This window comes from Gekko japonicus, unplaced genomic scaffold (assembly GCF_001447785.1).
Source record: "Gekko japonicus isolate JY-2015 unplaced genomic scaffold, Gekko_japonicus_V1.1 scaffold212, whole genome shotgun sequence".
In the NCBI taxonomy this organism is placed as follows: domain Eukaryota; kingdom Metazoa; phylum Chordata; class Lepidosauria; order Squamata; family Gekkonidae; genus Gekko; species Gekko japonicus.
Genome location: NW_015161953.1, coordinates 1,439,913 through 1,462,958, shown reverse-complemented (window position 1 = coordinate 1,462,958; position 23,046 = coordinate 1,439,913). Strand labels below are relative to the sequence as shown.

At 42.9% G+C, this 23,046-nt stretch overlaps 1 protein-coding gene across 1 annotated transcript in view; it reads right to left on the bottom strand.

The window, feature by feature from the left end:
- Positions 1-23,046, bottom strand: part of SLIT3 (slit guidance ligand 3) — a gene marked incomplete at its 3' end in the record, with an annotated part of 512,561 nt that overhangs the window by 99,357 nt on the left and 390,158 nt on the right. The window contains exon 5 of the mRNA XM_015429462.1: positions 17,362-17,433. Coding sequence (XP_015284948.1) covers positions 17,362-17,433 — 72 coding nt within the window. The remainder of the gene's footprint in view (positions 1-17,361; positions 17,434-23,046) is intronic.

The following is a 23,046-nucleotide window of genomic DNA, read 5'->3' as shown; positions in this document are numbered from 1 at the left end:
CCGGGCCTGTGGGATGGACACCGTCCTGTTGTTAAAGGACCTGATCGCGCCCAAGCAGACTAAGGACGAAACCTACGAGACACTGGTGAAGGCGCTTTCGGACCATCTCTCTCCGAAGCCCACTAAGTTTGTTGAGTGCATGAACTTCTTTGCGCATGTTCAGGGTCTAGATGAGATGGCCTTCGAGTTCTTGGCAGGACTCCAGCGGGCGGCCACGAGGTGTTCGTTCCCCAGTCTGGCAGACACCCTGCTCAACGAGTTTCTCTTGGGTCTCCGGGAGCCCAAACTTCGGAGGAAACTAGTCAGCCAGGATAACGCGACCTGGATAAGGTGCTCTGGGAGGCCATGGCCTACGAAAAAGTGCATCAAGACCGCTGCGGCAAGACAGTCCATCGCACCCAAGCGACCGTTGCATCGGACAACTCCGATGACGAGGAGGTGCTACAGGTACACCACCGCTCGTCCCAACAGCAGCATCGGTCAGCGGGACCTTCCTCGGTCAAGGCATCATCATTGTTGTCCTGTGCCAGCTGTGGGGAAGCACACGAATGCAAATCTTGCAGCTTCAGGGACGCCATTTGCCGGGCTTGCAACAACCAGGGTCATCTCACCCGAGTCTGCCGCTCCAAAGGACAGTGCCAGAAGACGTCGGCCCACCAGACTTCATCCAATCTCCACACCCACTCAACCCACCAGCAGCAGCAACTGGTATGTAACTTGCCCCCCAATAGCCCCAACAAGATGCATGTGACTGTATTAATTCAGGGGTCCCCCTGCAGCATGGAGATAGACTCCGGCTCGTCCTTCTCCATTATCTCAGAGGACACGCTGCACTCGCTCTGCCCTCGTGGGGGACCCCTCCTGCAAAAGCCACAGGGACTCAAGTTACGGGACTTTAACGAAAACCCTGTGGTGGTCCGGGGCTGGGGCAAGTTTAAGGTGCAATATAAGGACTTCTGAGGACTCTTAGATTTGCTGGTGGTGGAGGGTAGACTCACGAGTTTATTGGGGCTCTCGTGGTTTGGGCCACTGGGATTCACAATCACGGGGGTCAACCAGGTCCGAGCAGAGGATTTCTCGGCGGTGTGCACTGAATTTCCCAAAGTTTTTGATGGCATGCTTGGTTGGTACTCCAGGCCCCCAATCTCCCTTGATCTCGACCCAGCCGTCCGCCCCATTCGGGTAAAGGCCAGGCACCCCCCTATCGCTATAAGGCTGAAGATAGAGGCTGAGCTCGATCGCTTGGTGGCACAGAGGGTGCTGGAACCGATCACTTCCGCATAGTGGGAGACCCCGATAGTCACCCCGGTCAAGCCTAATGGTGACGTGCACATTTGTGCTGATGACAAGTGCACATTAAATAAGGCCCTCCAAGATAATGCTTATTCGGTGCCGGTGGTCAGCCACGTGCTAGCCGCACTAGTAAGTCTCAGTACTTTTCACTCCCCATACAACAGACCCCCATCCCTGGGCACAAAACCCATCCTGCCAGCCCTCTGCAGCCTGGCCATAGCAGGGAATCACCAAGGGTCTCTGAGCCTCTTTTTCCTGATCTGATCCTGGGGGTGTCCACACAAGTAACAGAGTTGTTAGCAGTGCCCAGACACCAGTAGTTGCTAACACTCTTTGGAGAGGAGGACTCTGACAGCAGTGATTGGGGGGACATCACAACTCCCTGTTGCTGCTCCTACCTCAAGCACGCCCCTCTGTGGTCCCTCCTGGCAAAACACCAGAAAACACCCATCCCTCCTAGCTTCCCCAATCTGGGGGCCCTGTTTCCAGCCCACTCTTTATACGCACTTCCGCACCCTCCCCAGTGACCTGTGTGGCAGAGTGCCAGGTGTGCCACACCCATGTTTGCAGGGACTCAGCCCCTCAACACTTGCCTTGATCCATCCTCCACAGACACCTGCAAAGGGTGCACCCCAGTATGTTGCCGTTGGAGGAATGAATGGTGGCCAGTGGAAGGAAGAAGATACCCACTCTCTCTCAGCAAGTAAAAGCAGAAGGGGAGCAGGAGGCCCCTTCAAGAAAGGCTCCCTGCAGTCGAGGTGCTGTGGGTGGGACATCAAGGCTAGCTACATTCTAAGAGGTCACTCCCCCAAGATGTTGACAGTGCCATCCAGAAGGGCTATATGGAGGGCTCAGGAAGTAATTGCTCACTTCGTTGGTGAGATGATTGTTGTGGTTGGCCAACCCTTCTCCCTCATGGAAGACGTAGCCTTCCACCAACTGCTGCAGCACCTGGCTCCCTCGTATTCTGTCCCCTCGTGGAGAACCATGAGCTGATCAGTCTTGTGCACCATGCACCACTCCACAGTGGCAGTGGTCAAGGCTGAGCTCTCCAGAGTGCAGGGCAGAACAATCCACTTCATGGCAGACCTCTGGAGCAGCCAGAAGCATAGCTACCTCTTCCTCACCGCCACTCATGGCAACCAGAGGACCTCTCTGTCAGGACTGTCAGGGCACAGACCAGGCCTCAGGAGGGCACAGTCCTGCCCCTGGACTATAAAGTGTTTCTGCTCCATGAGCAGGGGATGGATATAGACAAAACAATGCAAATGTTCTCTGCCATGATATAGAGTAGCCTGAGGGAGTGGGTGGGCAGCAATAACATCCTCCTTGGCTACATGGTCACGGATGCTGGCAACAACATGCTGGCAGCAGTGAGGGCTGTGCACCCTGATGGCATCATCTGCTTCACCTGTTGGTGAAGGGTGCTCTGGGGCTGGGGCACACTGTCAAGGCCACCTGAAATGCTGCCACCCTTGAGTTGCAGTCCATCTAGAGACCTCCCGGAGCTTAGCTGCCTACTTCTCATGCAGCAACAAGTCTGTCCATTTGCTGTGTGAGAGGCAGGGGGATGGGGATGAGCCTGAACACTGGCTCATCCTGCACATTGCCACCCACTGGAACTCCACCTAAGCCATGCTCTCACATTCAGTGGAGCAGAAGAGTGTGGTGCAGGATGTCATCTCCTCCAAGACCATCCTGCATGGTGAAGAGGAGCTCAGCATCAGCTCCAATGACTGGCTGACCGTCTCCCAAATGGTGTGTGTCCTCAAGCCCTTCCAGGACACCTCCAACGTGCTGGCCAAGTTATCCCCGATTCAAGGGCTGGACTGGGTACTGGCCTCTGCACTGGAGTTGGGCCCCAAGGGGATGGCTGTTCTCTCATGGGTCAGGGCCTTGGCAGAGAGGTTGTAGGTAGGCATTACCACCAGGTTGCATTCTCTCTGCAACGAGGGAGCATGTGAACCTTTGGGACTCAATGCATATGTAGATTTTACTGCTTTCCTTTAACTGACACCACTGTTAAACTGATTAGTTAATTTGTACCTGGAAAGCATGAATGGGGTTTAAGTATTAGGAGATACATGATACCTCTCAAGAGTCGCCTTTACATTCATTTAGATGGAAGAATCACCTACAGAGTCTGGCTATACTTATCCATCATGAATAAAGGAAAATAAGATTGGTAAGATATTTAATCAATGTCTTGGAAAGATATTTAATCTTTTTTTTAACAATTTATTAGGATATATTTAGACATGTTAACATAAACTTATATTCACCATTACAATTCTAACCTATATCCTACCCCCCACCCTTTCCCCCTCAGCTGGCTTCCAGCAGTGCTCTGACCTCCAGCCCCATACTTCAATATTCTATTCTCCCAAATCTACTTTTTCCACGGTAAGATATTTAATCTTTATTGGCAAGTCAAATTTTATTGGCAAGGTGATCTTGATGTTTACATGTATTGTATACAATTTTACTTTAGAGACATTGCTGTAAAATAAGACAGCTTGGAGGCATTATTGGCTGAGAAGTTCCTGTGGCTGTGTCTCTTTGGGAGTCCCCATTTGCAGTCCTGATGAAGGAACTGAAAACTCATTGAATGATCGGGAGGATGAGTTGACTGCAGCCTATTTCTTATCATTTGTCTCAAGTCCTAAGGACTGGATCTACTTGCTGATTGCAACATACTTTATATTGTTTATCTTAAGTCTTAAGAAGTGAATGTACTTGCTTTATGGACATTTAAAGGTCATGTTGTTTAGTCCATTGTAATTGTGAAATTGGAATCTGTGAAGTCTCTCCTTTGGGAGGGTCAAATAATAAACATTAAATATTGCTTTAAACCTCCAGCCTATCTATTGTATTTCTTGTATTTCATGTATTGAATACTGTTGTATATTTGAGAAATATTTTGAGCCTTATGTGATGCTAAGTTATACATGATTTACATTTATTCATCTATTTTCTTAAGTTAGTGTTAGGGTGGAGGAGTTGGCAATGTCAACCTCCCCCTCCTGGGCTACCACTCTCTGGAATCATCACGGTAAGATGCAGGCTTCCTGTTGTGCCCCTACGTGCCCCCCACATTTCTCCTTCTCTCTGAGTGATTCAGTATATGGCCTGTGGGTTGCACTCTTGGCACTTGGATGGGACAATAGCCACCTCTGCTGGATGGGGGTGGGCTCCCTCACCTTACATCTACCTTATGAAACAACATCTACCTTATAACACAACACCTTTGGAACAACATCCACGTCAGCAAATATCTACCTTAACAAACATCTGCTTGTACAAGCAGGCCCCTGTTTGGCTACCTCTTTCCATTTTTTTTGTATAATTCACAACAGGTGATCTCTTATCTGTACAATGTCTTCTGAGAATGATGAATAACCAGAAATTTCACCGTGGGGGTGCTGTGACCAGAGGATCTATGCGTTTGGGCCTGAGGGAGCCTGGGAGAGTTGTGGGCAAGCCTAGCTAGGTTCCAATGCTTGACGGGTTGCCTGTGTCAAAACTCTGGGGATGTCTGTCTTTCTGTCAATCAGAACCTGCCTTTGGAGACTTGGGGGTGGTCTGGCTAGCTTGATATGAAGAAGAAGAAGAAGATTTTATTGTATTTAGCCATGGGCCATTACAAACCACAGACAAAGAAGAACACACTAAAACTTTAAAATTGTATAAAATAAGATACAGTCCAACATTATAAATCCATAAAATCGAGGTTATGAACAGTTAATTAATTCACAACATACCCACTAAAATCAGTATTGGCTAGAAGCAGCGTTGGCCCGTATTTTCCTTGCAGCCAAGGCAAATAAAGCCATTCTATTGGATACATCGGCATTGGCATCGGCTAGCAAAAATATAATCTTCTTTGGGACTGAATAAAAGCTTAAAACTGATAAAATACCAGATAAAAATTTTGACCTAGGTTGGGAGTACAATGAGCAATCAAAAATGTAATGGGAGAGATCCTCAATAGCAGAAGAGCCACAAATACATAAACGCTGTGCCTTAGGTGTTCTATTATAACGGCCGACCAACACGGCCGTAGGCATTGATTCAAAGCGCAAAGATGTAAACGCTGCTCTAAGGTTATGATTATCTATATTAACCAGATAAGGTGATCTAAAATGATCATTCTTAAATGATTTAAACCAGGTAGCAGACTGTGTTTTTAAAATGAAGTGTCTATCTAGCAGAGCATCATGCTTAAATACCCATTCTCTGAGATCTAAGTTATTTGTTGAGGAGCTAAGGAGGTCGTCAGGAATGGAATATCTTAGTAGTAGGTTATTGAGGAAACAAGAACGATCTAAGTCTTTAGATAGCATTGAATTAAAGGCCAGTTGGCTGAACGAATCAGTGCTAGCAGCTCTGGTTTTCTTCCAATATTTTAGAATCGCAAGATACACCCGTGCCCTTAGAGAAGGCAGACCAGTTTCTGCTCTCATCAGGGCAACTGGTGTTCCCTTAGGAAGAGCCAGGATGCGCCTTAAAAACTGATTTTGGATTGTTTCAATACTAGTGAGTATATCCTCTTTCCATCCCCAAACCTCGGCTCCATACAAGAGGTGGGGAATGACCTTACTTTTAAACAATTTTATAACAGGATCAATAAGAAAACCTCCCTTGGTATAATAGAACTTCAAAATGGATCCCACAATCCTCGTTGCAGATGCTTTTACTATGGCTATATGAGTGTTCCAGTTCAGATTCTCTCTAAATGTAATCCCCAAATACTTAAAGGTACTACTCTGATTTATTGAATTGCCAAGAATGCTCCAGGAGGAAATTTGAGCTCTTTTTCTAAAGACCATCACTTTGGTTTTATCAAAGTTAATGTTAAGGGTCTCTTCCTTACAGTACATTCCCAATTGCTGCAATAATCTTCTCATCCCGATTTTTGTAAGTGATATTAGGGCCATATCATCCGCATAAAGTAAAATTGAAATTTTATGCTTCCCAAAGGTAGGTGGGAAGAATTGCGGACCTGATAGCCTATCGACAATTTTATTTATATACAAGTTAAACAATAAAGGGGCCAACACACACCCCTGTTTCACTCCTTTATGGATTGGAATTTTGTTGGTTAGAGACCCCGACGCTCCCACTCTAATCTGGGCACTAATATCTGTGTGTAGGCTAGCTTGATATACGTTTCCATTTTTCTCAAGAGTAGAAGAATACACTGCAGTTGCTGGGTGTGCTCTTGATCTGCATGTTTCAGCCCTTGGGGGCTGTGAGAGTTGTGGGCATGCTTGCCTAGTGTGGCTAGGGTGCCCGCCAAGCTGCTGTGGGGTTACTCTTGTCATATCCGCCTTTCTGTCATTTGAAATCTGCCTTTGGAGAATTGGGGGTGGCCCAGCCAGCTCAAAAGAAGAATTAATGTGGTTGATAGGTGTACTCTGGTCTGGACTTGCATGTTTCAGCCCTGGGGGCAGGCTGCGAGAGTTCTGGGCACGTTTCAGTTGCTTATCTGGTGTGGCTGGGGTGCCCGCCGAACTGCCTTGGGTTTACTTTGGGGAGCCCCTTTTGGACTGCTGGAAATGTCTGCCTTTCTGTTCTTCAGAAGCTGCCTTTGGATACTTGGGGGGGGGCTGCAAGCATGGGGGGATGCTTGCCTTGTTTCCAGTGTCTGATGGGGGGGGGATCTGCCCAGGAGAAGTTTCCCTGTGACTTTGGTGTCACTGGCTTCTCCCAGAGCCATTCCATAATGTTCTGTAACTGCAGCTGTCTTTTCAAGAGAGAGCACTGGGGAGATCTTTTTTGAGGAGGAGGGTCTGAACTGGGACCTCAGAAATGTAATCTGCCCCCAACTTGGAAAGAATGTAGAGGGGTGGAGGCAGAGTGAAATTCCATGTGTATTTGATGTGTGTGGCTTGCAGGGGATCCATTCTATACATTTTTGAATCTGTGCCTGACATTTTTCCTGGGGGCATCTTCTTCGGCGGGGCCATAACTTGGACCCCCTACATCCAATATGCACATAACTTGGTGGGCATGTAGAGGATGGTCAGATGAAGATCCCCTGAGAGTTTTATACCTTTAGCTTGCACAGGGTCAATTCTGTAAACTCATAAACCTGCACCTGTCATTTCTGCCATTTCCACAGAAAGCACTTTCCTGGGAGCACCTTCTTTGAGGAACCGTAGCTCAGGCCCTGTAAACCCAATTCTCACCAGTCTTGGAGGGCAGGTAAAAGAGAGTCATATGGAGATCCTCTGTGAGTTTGGTGTCTTTAGCATGGTGTGTGTGTGTGGGGGGGGGGGTTCTGCCACATTATGGACCTCACAAACTGAACCAGTTCACTTAGCCCCAAAAAGTTTGTGACAGTTCCTGGTTCTCGAACCAGGCACACTATGAACCAGAAACACATTATATATGCAGTTTCATATGTAGGATAATAACTATTAAAATTTAAATCATGTTCCAAATTGAGAGTGTTGCTGTATTTTAGAACCTTATGTTTCCTAATGATCAAATGATTTGAAATGTCCTGTCGAAGAATTAAAATCTATTATTCTAAGCACAAGCTTAAAAGTAAAGTCTGGAACAATATGTTTCTAACTTTCTTCTAATATTTTTCAAGTAAAGGGAAGACCTATTTCATCTCTTACCCAACTGACATTTTGCTGGGATGAGAGTGCTGGGAGAAGGACGAAGGCCAACACTGCAGTAGTGGAAATTCATTTTTCAAGGGTCAGAAGTTTGGCTTTTAAGTGATTTGTTGTTGAAAAATCCCTCCTGACTAGCAAAGCCTACAGCCAGAGACAGAATAGGAATGCAAATATTTCCTCTACTGAACATTTCAACGCACACTTTTAAACTTATTTTATAGATTTTATTGACTCTGCAGAGTTGAATGTCATAAATTGCAGGAAAGAGTTCCAACATAAAAGGCAGTACTCTAGCCATTATTTGTAGAAGGCACTGATATCTTATATTTTAATAGTCAAGTGTAGCCCTATCTTCAAATATCTAAATCCACAGACTGGGATCACGCTGACTAAAAACAGATTCTTCTGAAAACTTGGGGAAACCAGGTTTGCCAAAATCTCCATGGCAGTGGACTCTGGGAGCCACTCCAACCACAGCAGTGGACTCTAGGCCCAGCCATGGCAGCGACAGACTCTGGGAACTGATCCAAGCATGTAGTGACTCCTAGGCACTGCCTTGGCTGGGAGCTGTGCCAGGCTCAGTGACTGGGCGGTGAGAGATGGGTTCCCCCCATGAGTCTTATCGGTCCCCACTTGTCATAGTCTATTCTTCAGCTCAGCCATCTCAACTGTGAATAAAACTTCTAAAAGAATTTCCCTTCCTAGTCACTGCAATTAAACTAAGATAAGTGACATTCAGCTCCCAAACAGAAAACCATTAGGAGCTGCTTATCCATCTGTCCAACAGGGAATGCACAATGGACAGGATACCATCTGTCTTTGTCAAGTATCTTCACAGGCATTTCTCGCTATCAGGATTCAGCTTCAGACAGGTCAAATGGCATGAGAGTTGCAGCCAAATCTGAGGCCACATTTTAGATGCAGGGAACAGACACTGGTCCCAGTGTTGTTTATTTCAGATCTTCATCACAAGGCTGTCTACATAGGATACCAAATCCCACTCAGGTCCACACAGCCGTGCCTGGACTCAAATCAAAGTCATTTCAAAGGTCAGAGCTTTCCTCTCAGCCACAGAAGTGCTGCAAAACACAATTCTTTTTTTAAAAAAACCCTGGAGGGGTATTTTTATTATTTTTTAAATGAGACTACAAAACTACAAAGAAAAATATAGGGAGGGGAACTACATCTATGGATAAAGGAAAGATACCCACACTAACTGAAAACCCAAGAGTGGGAGATCACATCCGTGTTAGACTAAATATTAGTATTCAAAGTGTTAGTAAAACAATATACTTGTAGAGTTCTTGGTTTTCACAGCTTCTGTATTAGTAAGTTAGTTATTATGAGAGAACTTTCTGAGCATCTTCTTTACTTCAAAGGGCCATTTATCAGAGTCCTTCTGCCCTTACTTCGGCTTTCTATCTCTAAAGTCATATACGGCTTTCATTGCTCCCGCACCTGTTTCTGCTGCAAAGTCCTCATCCGTTTCAGAAGCAGCTGAGTCACTTGACTTAGTTTCTTCATCTTTGGATACTTCCCCTGATCCCAGCTGACGTCTCAGGAATTCTTTGGCTTTGAAGATGGAGTCAATCTTCTCCCTTTTATCGTTGATTTTAAAGATGACACCTTCAGGGATCGCCCATTGGTACTGAATTTCATTTGTTTGAAGAAAAGAGGTTAAATCCTTATAGCTCTTCCTCTTTTGACGGATTTCAAATGGAATGTCTTTTAAGGTTTTAATGATTGTATTCCCGAATTTCAGTGGAGTTGCTGAAGTTGTCTTTAATATGGCATCTCTGGTCTGTCTTCTTGCAAATCTGACTACAATCTCTCCAGGCAGGCTATTTTTTTAAATGTAATTGGAGAAAGCCTGATAGGCCATCTCCATATCTTTTATTATTTCTTCCACTACAAGAAGGCTGTCCCCCTTTTTGGAAGACTTCATGCAAGGAGAAGCGGGTTTATAATTCTAGAAACTCCCATTGGGGCTTGACTTTTAAAACACTGATGCAAAATTGTCTGGTAATTAGCAATCTGTATGTATTGAATGTTATTGCTTATTGAATGTAATGAATATTTATACCTGACTAGGATGAAATAATGATACAATATGCACTTTACTAAATGATGACCATAAATAGAACACATTAGTTTGCTAAAAGATTTTTGCAGTGTATATTTATTTGTTACTAGAGTTTCCAGGATGGGCCTGGATACCTCCCAGAATCACAACTGATCTCCAGACTATAACTACTGATTTTAAATGTTTATAATGTAAATGTTTTATTGTGTTTTAAACCTTACTGTATTATTTAAGATGGTGTGACCCGCCCTGAGCCTGCTCATGGGATGGGTGGGATACAAATAAGAAAAATAAAATAAATTAATAAATATCAGTTTCCCTGGAGAAAATTGCTCCTTTGAATGGTGGCTTTATACTACACTGAGATCCCTCCCCTACACAAACTCTGCCCTCTCCAGGAGCCATCCCTAAGTCTCACAAAATTTCCCAACCTGGAGTTGGCAATCCTATGGACCACACTTATGTCTTGTTTTTGCCTGCCCACCCTGCCTATATTTGATTCTGTACCTGCCTTAATGTTCATCTACCTTTGCTACTCTTTGTTCCTTGAGGCAAATTTTGTAGCTTTGCAGCCTTGTTTTGACACAGGGAACTTTGAGCTGGATATTTAGAGCACTTAATGAACAGATGGAACAATATTTAGTTTTGAGGAAACTCTGATCAGTTGCAGTCTAGCATTTTGCTGAGATATCAACTCACCTTCCCATATTACTCTAGCAAAGTGAAACAACAAGCCGAGTCAAAGATTAAGAGAGGCTTCCACTGCTTCCTAGATGGCAGTCTCCCCTAATAACAGTAGTGTTAACCAAGCAGTAGGAGAAAAGTATTGTAGTGCAAATAATGAATTGTAGCAACCAGGCTGATCCTGCTTGTATGTCTGAATGTACAGCAATCAAAGCCAGGATCAGCAAAGTCTCTACATGGCTTGCAAGTGTCAGGTGTGCTGAATTAGCATGTCTCCCACTTTAAAATGATGTACCAGCAAGTATCCATAGGAAAAATATACATAGGAAAATTACTTACATATTTGTAATCAATTTTAGTATTCTGAAAGGCATATGCATATTGTAACACTTCTAAAGGAAAACGAACGCACAGCAGTAAAACCACATTCTGAAAATTGCTTTGTGCAGTAAAGGAAAACTCATCTTGTCCCAACCACATGAGGCACATGTCTTTCCATCAATCATACGTTTTTAATGATGTAATTGTGAAATAGGTGCATTTTGCATTTATAATAAGGTGCAGAACAGATGGTAAAGGCTGAGATTAATCTATCTGATACATTTACTTACTCTGGAAGTAATTTTTTCCTTATAAGAAAATTTATAAGTAGTTTGTAGCATAATGTTAACAGTATGGTCTAGCTACTGAATTTCTTTGGAAGCTTCGATAGCAAAGGGTTTTTTCTCCTAAATTCAAATCCCTTTGAATAAGAAATCATAGTAATTTAACCTATCAGGTTATTTTTGATTATGTATGTATTATTTCCCCCTTTTATGAAACACTTCGGGTAGCTTACAATATCGAAACCCACTTAAACATGTAAGATAGAACAACATAAAGACACATAGTAATAGCAGCAAAAAGACCCATCTGAGATCAGCACAAAAGTGGCAGTAAAAACCTGACTACCCACTTGAAACTTAAAACAGAAATAACACTTTCCCCAAACATAACAACTGAGCAGCTCTAAAACAAGAACTCATTAAAAGCTACATAATCAAATATTGTGGTACTAATATCAACCTTTTGGGATACAGCCCCTTTCAAAGTTCCTCCAAAAAACAGGAATCTTCTTTAAGGCTGTGGTCACACACACTAAATAATCCATTTTCAGTGCACTTTTCAACTGGATTTTACTGTGTGAACTTGCAAGACCCAGCTGGAAAGTGCACTATTTATTGTGTGGGACCGCAGCCAATGTCTTCAAAGGTGATAGTAAATTGCAGAGCCTGGGGACTGCAGCCTTCTGCATGGCCACTACCCTAACCACACTTGAAAAGAAGATCAACACTATGAAGATCTTTAGGCAGTCACTCAGATTAAAAAACATACAAGAAGAACCACAAGGCAGAAGAGGAGACTCCCTTAAAAGCTGTAATTAGTATTTTATATGCCAGCAATGTTTTGGTGGAACTTCTGCTGATTACCAAATGCAGGGGAATCAGGTGTATCTGATGCTACGGTGAAATATGCAGGCTCTAAATACACATGCAACCGGCATGTTTCATGGACGGGGTACTATTAGGGTTGCTGGCTCTACCTTTTGCTGGTGGGGAGGAGAAGCTTCTCTCCTGGGATCTTCTGGTGCATGTGCATACCGTGCACGCCATGATGACATCATCTGGAAGTGACATCATCACACTAGGGACATCGCCAGGGGGCCGCTCTAGCATTTCCAGGCTGAATGCTAGAGCATCCCCCCAGTGACATGCCTGGCACGATGATGTCACCTCTGGGTGATGTGATTACATCGGGCATGTTGGCCTGATCCAGGCACTTTGAGGGCGGGGTTCCCCCTGCTGGTCAGATCTGGGGCATCAGATTGGGGGGCCCTAAAGTGGGAAAAACCCCACCCCCCAGGGGATCTGGCAATCCTAGGTACTATGCAGGAGAGAAAAGATATTGTGAGCCTCTTGCATTTTGATCTCTGTGTGTTTTCAAATAACTATGCCATCTTGGATTTATGGAAGCCAAATATATAATTAAATAGCAAATCTGGGATACAGCTCTTCAAGTAGACGGAACATGAACACAGTCTTATCCAGTGATAGGGAATCCTGGTAAAAACTTTGCTCCAGTAGGCTTTCTCTAGGTTTTACACTTCCCTAAATACTGAAGAGCCTTCACCTTGGCCAACTTTAATGCATTATCTTCTGTTCTTCTGGAAGTGGGTTATACACGTATCCCTTACTCGCAATGTGTTTGTCCCTGCCAATTTGACATGAATGAAGAAGAGTTGGTTTTTATACTCTGGTTTTCTCTACCCTGAAGAGTCTCAAAAAGGCTTATAATCACCTTCCCTTTCTCTCCCCACAACAGTCACCCGTTGAAACACTTGATCATGTGTTACTGCATTGTCCTTTGTATAGAAACGTTTTGAGTTCAAAAGTCTTAGAACAGTATATTGTTAGTGTCTTCCAAAATATTATTTTATCTATGTACTTCACAACAAAGATTTTGACACTAAAGTTAAAATGTAGAAATACCTTTTAAAGACCAAAGGAATGCTGGTTGTTATTTTAACGGGTTCCTAAGTTTTTTTTTTTTTCAGGTTGAAAATTCTGGTTTACAAGAAATTATAATTTCCACTCTTAATTAAAGTACATTCATTAAAATGTTTAAAACAGAATTTACTGTCACTAAAGTTTTATTCCTATTCTTATGAAGTCTTGTGAAAGAAACTGAATTAATCCAAATAATTGGAGATTAATATCATGTTCATACACATAATGCTATTCAATATAACATTGAAGATATTGCTTTTAAGATACTGCTTTTACGAAAGAAATAACAATGTGAATGTGGCAAAACCTTAAATATTAAAAAAGGTATTGTTATAGAAGCTTTCATGATCCAGAGACCACTTTCCCAGGTACCAGTAAGAAGACTCTGGCACCCACTTTCAAAAGTTTATGCAACAGTATGTTTGTTGTTTGCCTTCTCAGGGTGGGGGAAGCTGTAATATGGGCAGGATAACATTGTCCTAGTGTACATGGATGCTCTAAGGATTACTGAAACAAAGTTTATGGATTGCTTTGAAAACTTAACTATTATGGAAATACTAATTATTTCTACTACTTGAGAGGAAGCGGCAACTTTTGAGTCTTGGAACAGAATTTGTAACCTATGTGTACCTGGTACATACCTTATGAACAGCTTAAATTCCTACCTGGTAACAAATCATGTGACTTTCCACTTTGTAACAAGACAACCAATAACAGCCCCAAATGTTAGTGTCTGAGGGTAGAAGATCCAAATGTAGGGCTGGGGGAAAAATTGTATTTTTCTTGTTTGGGTACATTGAACCTGAAAAATATCAATATTTCCCGATATTTCTGAATCCAAATACCAGTATGGTATTCGGATTCAGGAAATATTCAGGAAATCAATTTTTTCTGCTCTATCTCTCCCTTATAATAATTAAGTAAGACGCAAACTGACGCAGGGGACAGAAAATGCGCACCCACAGTGTTAGGCCGCCTGCGCTGTCCCTCAGAGGCTTATCCATGTCCCATTGACTATGTTCTCCGAGTGCCGCCTCTGACGCAGCCTCACGCAGCGGGGAGCGATGAGGGATGGCGCCGGCGCGGACGAACGAGGGCTGGGAGCTGACTTTCAGCCTGCGGGAGACGGCGGCCGTCGCCCTGGCCGAGGCGCAGGTCGCCTCGCTGCCGGGGGAGAAGGCGAGAGCCGTGAGTGCCTGGAGGCGACGGCGGCCTTGGCAAGAGCGGGGAGGGCGAGGAGGCGAGGGGGGCCACACAACAGCGAGCCTTACCCCGAGGGAGGGCTGGGAACAGGAGGAGCCAGAGAAGAGACGGGACGAGGGGGGAAGAGGATCCGGACACGGCGAGGGCAGAGCGCCAGCAGAGGCCGCAGCCACCGAGGACCGGCCAGCACATGGAAAACGGCCTCGCGACGTGAGCTGGCTGAGCGGGGCAACGGCACGCCCAGAGGTGCAGAGTAGAGGGGGTGCGCGCGTCCTTCCGTTTACAGGAGAGGAGGCCTCCCGAACCCACCAACCTCCCTTATCCCCCTCCACTTTCTCGAGCTCTCTCCCTCCCCTCGCCTCGCGAACCCACCCGTCCCGCCGGACACGCGGCTGCACCTTTCTCTCTCCCCCTTCCAACTTCACCCACCCGCCCAACCTCTCTAGGCCGCCTGTTGTATCCATGCTCAACGGGCTTTGCTCCCTAGTTATATATAATGGATAATCAATCTGGGGGCATCTGGGGCTCTGGGGGGGCTGTTTTTTGAGGTAAAAAGGTAAAGGTTCCCTTGCTTGAAACCCAGTCGAATCCAACTCTAGGGTTGCAGTGCTCATCTCCGTTTCAAAGCCGAAGAGCCAGCGCTGTCAGAAGACATTTCCGTGGTCATGTGGCCAGTATGACTAAACACCAAGGTGCATGGAACGCTGTTACCTTCCCACCGAAGTGGTACCTATTTATCTACTTGCAATTTCTTGCTTTCGAACGGCTAGGTTGGCAGGAGCTGGAACTAGAGACGGGAGCTCACTCCGTCATGCGGCACCCGGGTCTCGAACTGCTGAACTACCAACCTTCCACAGCCTGCAGTTCAGCGTCTTAACCACTTGAGCCACCGCAGCTCCATTTATTTTTTGTTTTGTTTTTTGAGGTAGAAACATCAAATTTGTAGCATAGCTGCTGGTCCCTCTCCCCCTAAGTCTCTAAAAAAAAACCAAGTCTCAAAAAGATTAGACCTGGGGGTCAAGTTCTATGGGCCTTAAAAGAAGATGCCCCCATATTCCATTGCATCCAATGAAGAAGAAAAAGGCATTTAAAGAGATCAGCTGGGACACTGTGGAGCTGTCAACCCCTGCCACCCTGGACAATCCTGGGTTGGCTCCAGCTGAGGCGGCACAGAGCTGTTAGCTCCCGCCATCCCAGCTGTTCCTCTCTTGCAGCTTGGAGTGCCAACTCCCAGCTCTTGAAGTCTGGGTGTGATTCTGGATGCCGCTCTTTCAATGGAAGCCCAGGTCACAAATGTAGCCATTTTTTCACCTACAGCAGGTTAAGAAACTAGTCCCCTTCCTGTCTTACTCTGACTTAGCCACAGTGATCCATGCAATGGTCACCTTCACATTAGATTACTGTAACTCACTCTACGCAGGGCTACCCTTGAGACTGACATGGAAACTGCGCCAGAGAAAAGGAGCGTCCTGCCGACCGAAGGAGCCAAGGAAGCCGAAGCCGGAGACCAGAAGGAAGAGCCGCCACCACCGGGGTGCTAGGTAGGCTGACCCAACCCCTGAGAATGTGCCCATAGTTAGGGATCCGTAATAGTGATTAGCACTACAAGTTGTAAACCGCCCAGAGACACCCATTGGGGGGGTTAGGGCGGTATATAAATCGAAGGTTAAATAAATAAATAAAACTACAGCTGGTCCAGAATGTGTTTGTTCTTATGGGAACTTCTTTCAGAGCCCATATCCAACTGGTGCTCCACCAGCTGTACTGGCTCTAGGTTGTATACTGGATAAGGTTCAAGGTTTTAGTATTAATCTTTAAAGCCCTAAATGGTCTGGGACCAGAATACCTTCAGGAACACTGCTCCTGATACATCCCCCAAAGAGCATTATGCTCTAGTGATAACAACCAACTGGTGATACCTGGCCCCAAAAGTGTCCGGCTGTCCTCAACCAGAACGTGGGCTTTTTCAGCCCTGGCTCTGACCTGGTGGAACACTTTGCTGGGTGAGATCATAGGATCACAGAATCATAGAGATGGAAGGGACCTCTAGGGTCTAGTCCAACCCCTGCACAATGCAGAAAATTCACAAATACCCCCCACACTCCCAGTGACCCCTCTTCCATCCCCAGAAGTATTTATTTATTTATTTAATGCAGTTCTGCGGGGCCTGTAAGACCAAGTTCTTCCACCTGGCCTATGGTAGAGGGCAATGTTTTCCCCCCAACTTAGACTGGTATCCCTTCCTCTTTCCCCTCCCCTTTCTTTCTTTTTGGTCAAATTTTAGGATATTTATTTCCCTCCTGGATAAGGAGCACTAGGTTGTGCCCCTTTTATATACCATCTATTAGTTGTTGTTAGTTGTTGTATTATGGAATTCCCCACTCCTCCACTTGCAGCTGCTGGATGACCTTGGGCAAGCCATAGTTCTGACAAGAGATTTCCTTGAAAGGGCAGTTCTTGAAAGAGCTCTCTGAGCCCCATCTACCTCGCAGGGTGTCTGTTGTGGGGAGGGGAAGGGAAAGGAGTTTGTAAGCCGCTCTGAGACTCTGAGTGAAGGGCGGGGTATAAATCCAATTTCTTCTTCTTCTTCTTCCTACCTGTATGGCGTGTTTTATGAATGTTGTTACCTGCTCTGAGCCCTGTTATAAAGGGGAAGGCAGGCTATAAATTGAATGACTGAACAAACAAACAAACAAATAAATAATGAGCTCACTGCACTCAATATTCCTATGAAGGACAACGGGATATCAGAGGAGTGTGCTTGGATCGAAAACAGTGTGTGAGTATTATGCAAACTGACCTTCAATTTCTAGGCACGCAAACTATTTCTGTGTACTTAAAAATACAGCAGACATCTGGCTCTCAAAAGGTAGCATATAAGAAATTCAAATTAACATCAAGATCTAGCATAGATGCCACTTACAAATTTTTCACATCAGTAATTCCACGAAAAGCCTTCCTTGGGATGCCTTGAATCTGATTTTCACTTAAATCCCTAAAAAACAAAGAAAACACATACTCGTTAAGAACAAATGGCATAAAGCATCTATTGGCATACAGAAATGTTAGCAATTGCAGATCATTTGGTTGAGGACAGCAGCGGCTAGAACACGGTCTGGCACTCCCCCCCCCCCTTCCACTCTTCCATCTCTTCCAGGCTGTGGCATCTTCTGTAAACTTTTGCTATCAGATGGATTGGACTCTGTTAAATATCTTTTAGGTGTTTTTATATTTTAATTCTGGAAATTTTTAGCTGTGGTTCATGAATTGTATTGGATTCTTACTGTGTTCTATGCTACCCTGAGCCCTGTCTTTGAGGTCGGCCTAAAATTTTAATTTAATAAATAATGAATAAACGTGACAGAAATTTACATTTACATTATTTTAACAGGTTAGTTATTTTAACAGGCAGAATTTGGCAGTTCCATTCATTGTACAAAATGTGTCTGGTTGTTAAGGGTTATCAAAGACAAGGGATATAATTATTAAATATAGCATTAATTTTTACTCTTAAACATATATTTAAATTTAAACTTTAAGCCCTAGGTGCCACCTCTTCTGCAATCAAAGCTGGCATCCACTAAGCATAGGGCATATTTCTGTAGCTGTATTGTTGTCAAAACACATATAAGGAGGTGTGCCTGGCTTTACTGCTTGTCCTTTCTAGCAAGCTGATTTTAAAAAATTCTTATTTTTCCAGGCATATTTCAAGAAAGCTGTATTCGATGGTTTCAGATCTGACGTCTGGTTGGTTAGTTTAATTTGGAGTGTGTGTTTATTTCTGCTGGGGTTTAAAGTTACCATTACCAACTTATAGTTTATCTTCTTTGGCCCTGTGATTCAGCCTGTGATTCAGGTTTTGAGACCATTCTCAGAACTTTAGGCCATGTACAAATACTTAGGGCCATACACTTGATGCCTTCAGTCTAGACTTTTACGTAGGGCTGCTATTGGTAACTATTGCACATGTAAATTGAAGACAGGAGACAAAAAGCTGGCACTAACAATATATGTTACATTTAGTGCATAGTGAATTTTCATGATCCTGGGTGGGGTGGCGGGTCATGCTCCATGACACAACTAGTTCCTACCCTATAATTTCACCAGACCCTGCAACACAAGCTTCAAGGTTTGGGATGCTGGGCACCTGGCAATCCTATTGAAAGGCAATCAAGCCACTAAGAAAGTGTGACTCTTCCCACCTAAAAAAGTAACTAAACATTATGAAATGCTACCAATTCTGCTTGTATTTGTTGACAAATATATTCAAAAACTGCAGTTTACAGAAATATATTGAAAAATAACACAATCTTTATGGTGCTACTGTACTCCTATGTAATTCTGCATCAACAGAAAGACACATAACTGTTTCATGATTATTGATCAGCTGGCATAGGAAACCATTGTTTCTCTAAAATCATTTGATATTGCATTGATTTTAAGAGTACTTCCCCCAAAGAGATCTTTGCTCTTTGAGGGATTTACAAGTTGTCCACTTAAAGACAGATTTTTCAACTAAGTAGCATCCATTATAATGCACCCCATGGAATTTTTCCCTGTTTAAATAAATTCTGTATTGTATTGCAGCCGTCCATCAAATTGATTTTATTGAATAACAAGCATTGTTTCTCTGACTGAGAGCACCACACAGAAAGCTCACACTGACATCCCAGGTCAAGCTGTGTCACCAAGGGCTTTCTTCTGTTTTCCATCAGGATGATGGTCTATTCAATCCCCTCCCAAAATGTCCTTGTCAAATTAATTAAATTTATACTAGTCATCTAGTCTACACCAATTCCTCTTGGTAGCTTTAATTGTTCTGTCAGAGACAGTCACACAAATGCACATGCTGGTCATTCCTGGTCATTTTGATTTTTCCTATTTGTTGCTTAGTAAAATACCTGATCCTCATAATCTTCTGTGTGACTCTGTTGCTTTATATTAAGCTATTAAATAATGCTCCATGATGGGCCTTTGTTCTTATTCTGAGGAAAAGGAGAGGGGAAAAAGCTTTCAGAGACACACTGAGTGATGCAATATGGAAGACCCACATACTGGCTTATAGAACAAGAAAAATGGTTAGAAAAATCAAGAGTTGAGAACCACAAAATAAGCAATGAAGAGAAACTGACTTGAATCAGGTAAGCATCCATATCTGAATACAACACATCTAGAAAACCAGAATATGTTCTTAGAAATATATTCCATCTATATTGCCTCAAGCAGAACAGAATGGAAACAAACTCATGATTTAAAGCTATCTTTCCAGTATTATAGCATACTGAGATATTGCTGCTGTCTTTCTTATCCCTACACTCTGTCTTTTTCACTGCAATCAAAGAAAACAGAGGATTGCAGGAAATTAATCTCTTTTTGTTTTTTAAAAAATCTTGCAAACTGAATTAATTTTATCTTCTCTTGAGGTGCTCCTCCAGCTAACAATACAGCTTCTACAAATCTTCAGAACTGTATATTGATTTCATAAATACTTCTCACAGTATGACAAACTGACAGCTTTAAACATATTGCCATAACAGTGTAGAACTTCTATGGCATAGTGCATTTAGGTAGCCACACATTTGCTGTTACAAATTGTGCAGGTTTTGAAATGAGTGGGTTGCTTGATATTAGTAATTCAAATTAAAGCTTCTTCAAGAGTAAGTCAGTTATACCATAAACACTAAAACTGATATGTTTTAACTAGCCATGCTCATGTTTTTACTAATTTTTCTAGCAAGTTGGTTTTCAGACAAAGAAATGTTGAGATGCCTACTGAAAAATTCCTGAAAAATTAGAACACACTATAAATGGCACTTAATAGCACTTCCAAATAATAAAAAACATAAGTATCACTTCAATAACAATCCAAAGAAATATTGCCAAAGAAGGGAGTACAAAAATAATCAAGTCAAACCAGTATTTATTTCAAAATACTATTGACTATGTTAAAGAACTGTTTCCCATAGTCTCTTGCCTGGCTATAACTACCTTACTCATTAAAGGGGGGGGGAGATGGAAAAAAACTTAAAATCCAGCAACTAAGAAATTTTTTTTTAAAAGACCTCAAATATTTTAACCCACTTGGTCTGGTAGAAAAGCAACGACTTTTCAAGTTGTGGGTGTATCAGGAGCTAAGTCAATTACTAACAATAAAATATAAAAAGTAGGGCCTAACAATTTATTCAAATACATTGACTTTCTGTCAAGGCTATTAGGGAAGGAATACCCACCCACTGCAAACATCTGTTTGTTCAACTGTCAAGCTGGAAACAACTGTGCTGAAAATGGTCTTGATACACATATCCTAAATCATATACCAGAAACCTACTTGCTTTTATTTAGCTCATTTGACCATAGGTCTTAAGCTTAAACAGAACCAAAATAAAATTATAGCTTCAGTTGATATTATATAGGAGAATTTAAATAATTCCAGTAAACAAATAATAAAACCAGAATTATCATAACATAAAAAACCATAAAACCTAAATTTTTTTGAAGCAGATTAAAATACCTTAATATAATTAATACACAGAGTTAAAAAAAAGGTTAAGATGATATACACCCTGAATGATAAGATGGTAAACCTTCTGTTGAGATCTTCAAAATCATGAGTTGATTGTAATCTAAAATCCTAGTAAGTCATATAATAAAACTGTCATTTCTTTGCAGTTAACTTAGGGACATCTCTCTGGCACTTCAGAGAGATTACTATTGCCAGATATTTTGTGACAGAACAAGTTATTTCAGGATCAGTATCTGCCAATAGTTGAGATGTCATCCAAGATTCCATAGGAAGATTATGTTAAGCAACATCGGACAAATCTAGAGGGACCTGGAAACTGACCACTAGGAACAGAACAATAAGAAGTGATCCAGTGACTATAATGCACCAGATGCACAGTCACATAACCAATCTGAATACAGGATTTTTGCAAGACATCCCATTAGCTCCACAGTCTGGAAGGTGTTTAATCTAGCAAACATGAAAGCATATCTGTGTCTAGGGATTGTGAGAAATCTCATATACGAAGGTAGAATCGTGGCGGTGGGGGATCCCTAATGCAAGAGTGGAACATAAACGCCTTGCATGGAATAATGTACTAGCCCGATCAAGGTTAGTTGGCCTCATCCTAAAAAGCCTTGATGCTTTGTGGTAGCTCATATTATTAAGCAGCGTAGGGGGGAGGCCAAGCGGTTTGAGCTTATTGTCTATATATTTTTCCCACATCCTTCTATGATCATCCTCCTTCAGCAAGTAGAAGACCCCCTTGGGGATTGGATGCTGAATAGAAAGCCTTCAATCTTAGTTTGAAGGCAGCCATCCAGGCCCTTAGTTCAAAAGAGCATTGAACTATTCCCATTCTAAGCACAGCCCCTGCAAGACATCTAGGAACTCCTGCCAGCCAGTGTAGAAAGTGAACAAGTGTTTTATCCAAGAATTCAGAGATTTCATCTATCCAGATGACTGCCCCATATAGAATCTGGGGGATTATTTTAGCGTTAAAATCTCTGATAGCCATTGGTACATACTACCCATCTTTTGAATAAAAGAACCTTAGGTGTGCATTTGAATTTGTTCTAGCAGTATCGATTGCTGAGCGAACATGTGATCTCCATGACAAATTGTAACTAAGTTCAGTCGTCTGCTGAGAAAGAGCCTATCCATTTGAGGAGGAAAACAAAACTCCATGGAGGACTTTTTTGCCCCATTTAAACATCTGAACAGATCTGTCTGGCCATGGAATGGAATGAGGATGTTTGCTCTTTGGAACAGACACTGATCTCAAACAATGGCACAATAATCCATGACTTGTGTTCATCGCCCCTGCTACACCATCGTGGGAAATTGGAGAAATTAAGCCTTTTAGCAATCCAGACACACTTAATTGCAGACTCTGTAAAAAGATCTATAGACCAGTAACCAAACTTCCCATTTAAAAATAAAGCACAAAGTATTCTGTGCAGAAATGTACGATCGCTAAATGTAAAATTCCAGGATTTATTTATTTTTATTTATTTATTTATCATTCAATTTATATCCTGCCCTCCCCTCAGGCTCAGGGCGGCACCTGTTTTATTACAGAAATGATAAGGGCTCATTTGTGCAATCAGTGGAATAAAATAAGTAAGCAGAACTATCACATCAACACTGACTTGCCTCCACTACTCATATATTACAAAATTAATGCTCAAAACAGTTATGAATAATAGTTGGCTTTCTAATTTTCTCTGAGGGCAACCATTTGTTCCATATACCAGTACAGTTGGGTGTAAATTGTAGTCTTCCCTGTGGGGCACAACGTATGACTTCTAGAAGCAATGCACCTTTTTCTTCTTCTACCCTCCTCTTTTCCTTGATTAACATCAAGCATACTTGACAAAGAGTTCTGTGAAATTTGAAAGTTTTTGTAGTTTTCATTTGGAAGTAACAAAAGTAATATGATATTGTTCATTGGTTAATGTAAATTATCTTCCCTAGAGACACCAATCCAATTCAGACATTCAGTTGATTATAAACTAGTTTTGTGCAAATGACTAGTGGCCTCACCAAAGTCCTTTTTAGGCATGAGCAGAATTGTGAAAGAGTTGCTCTAAGAATTATTTACAT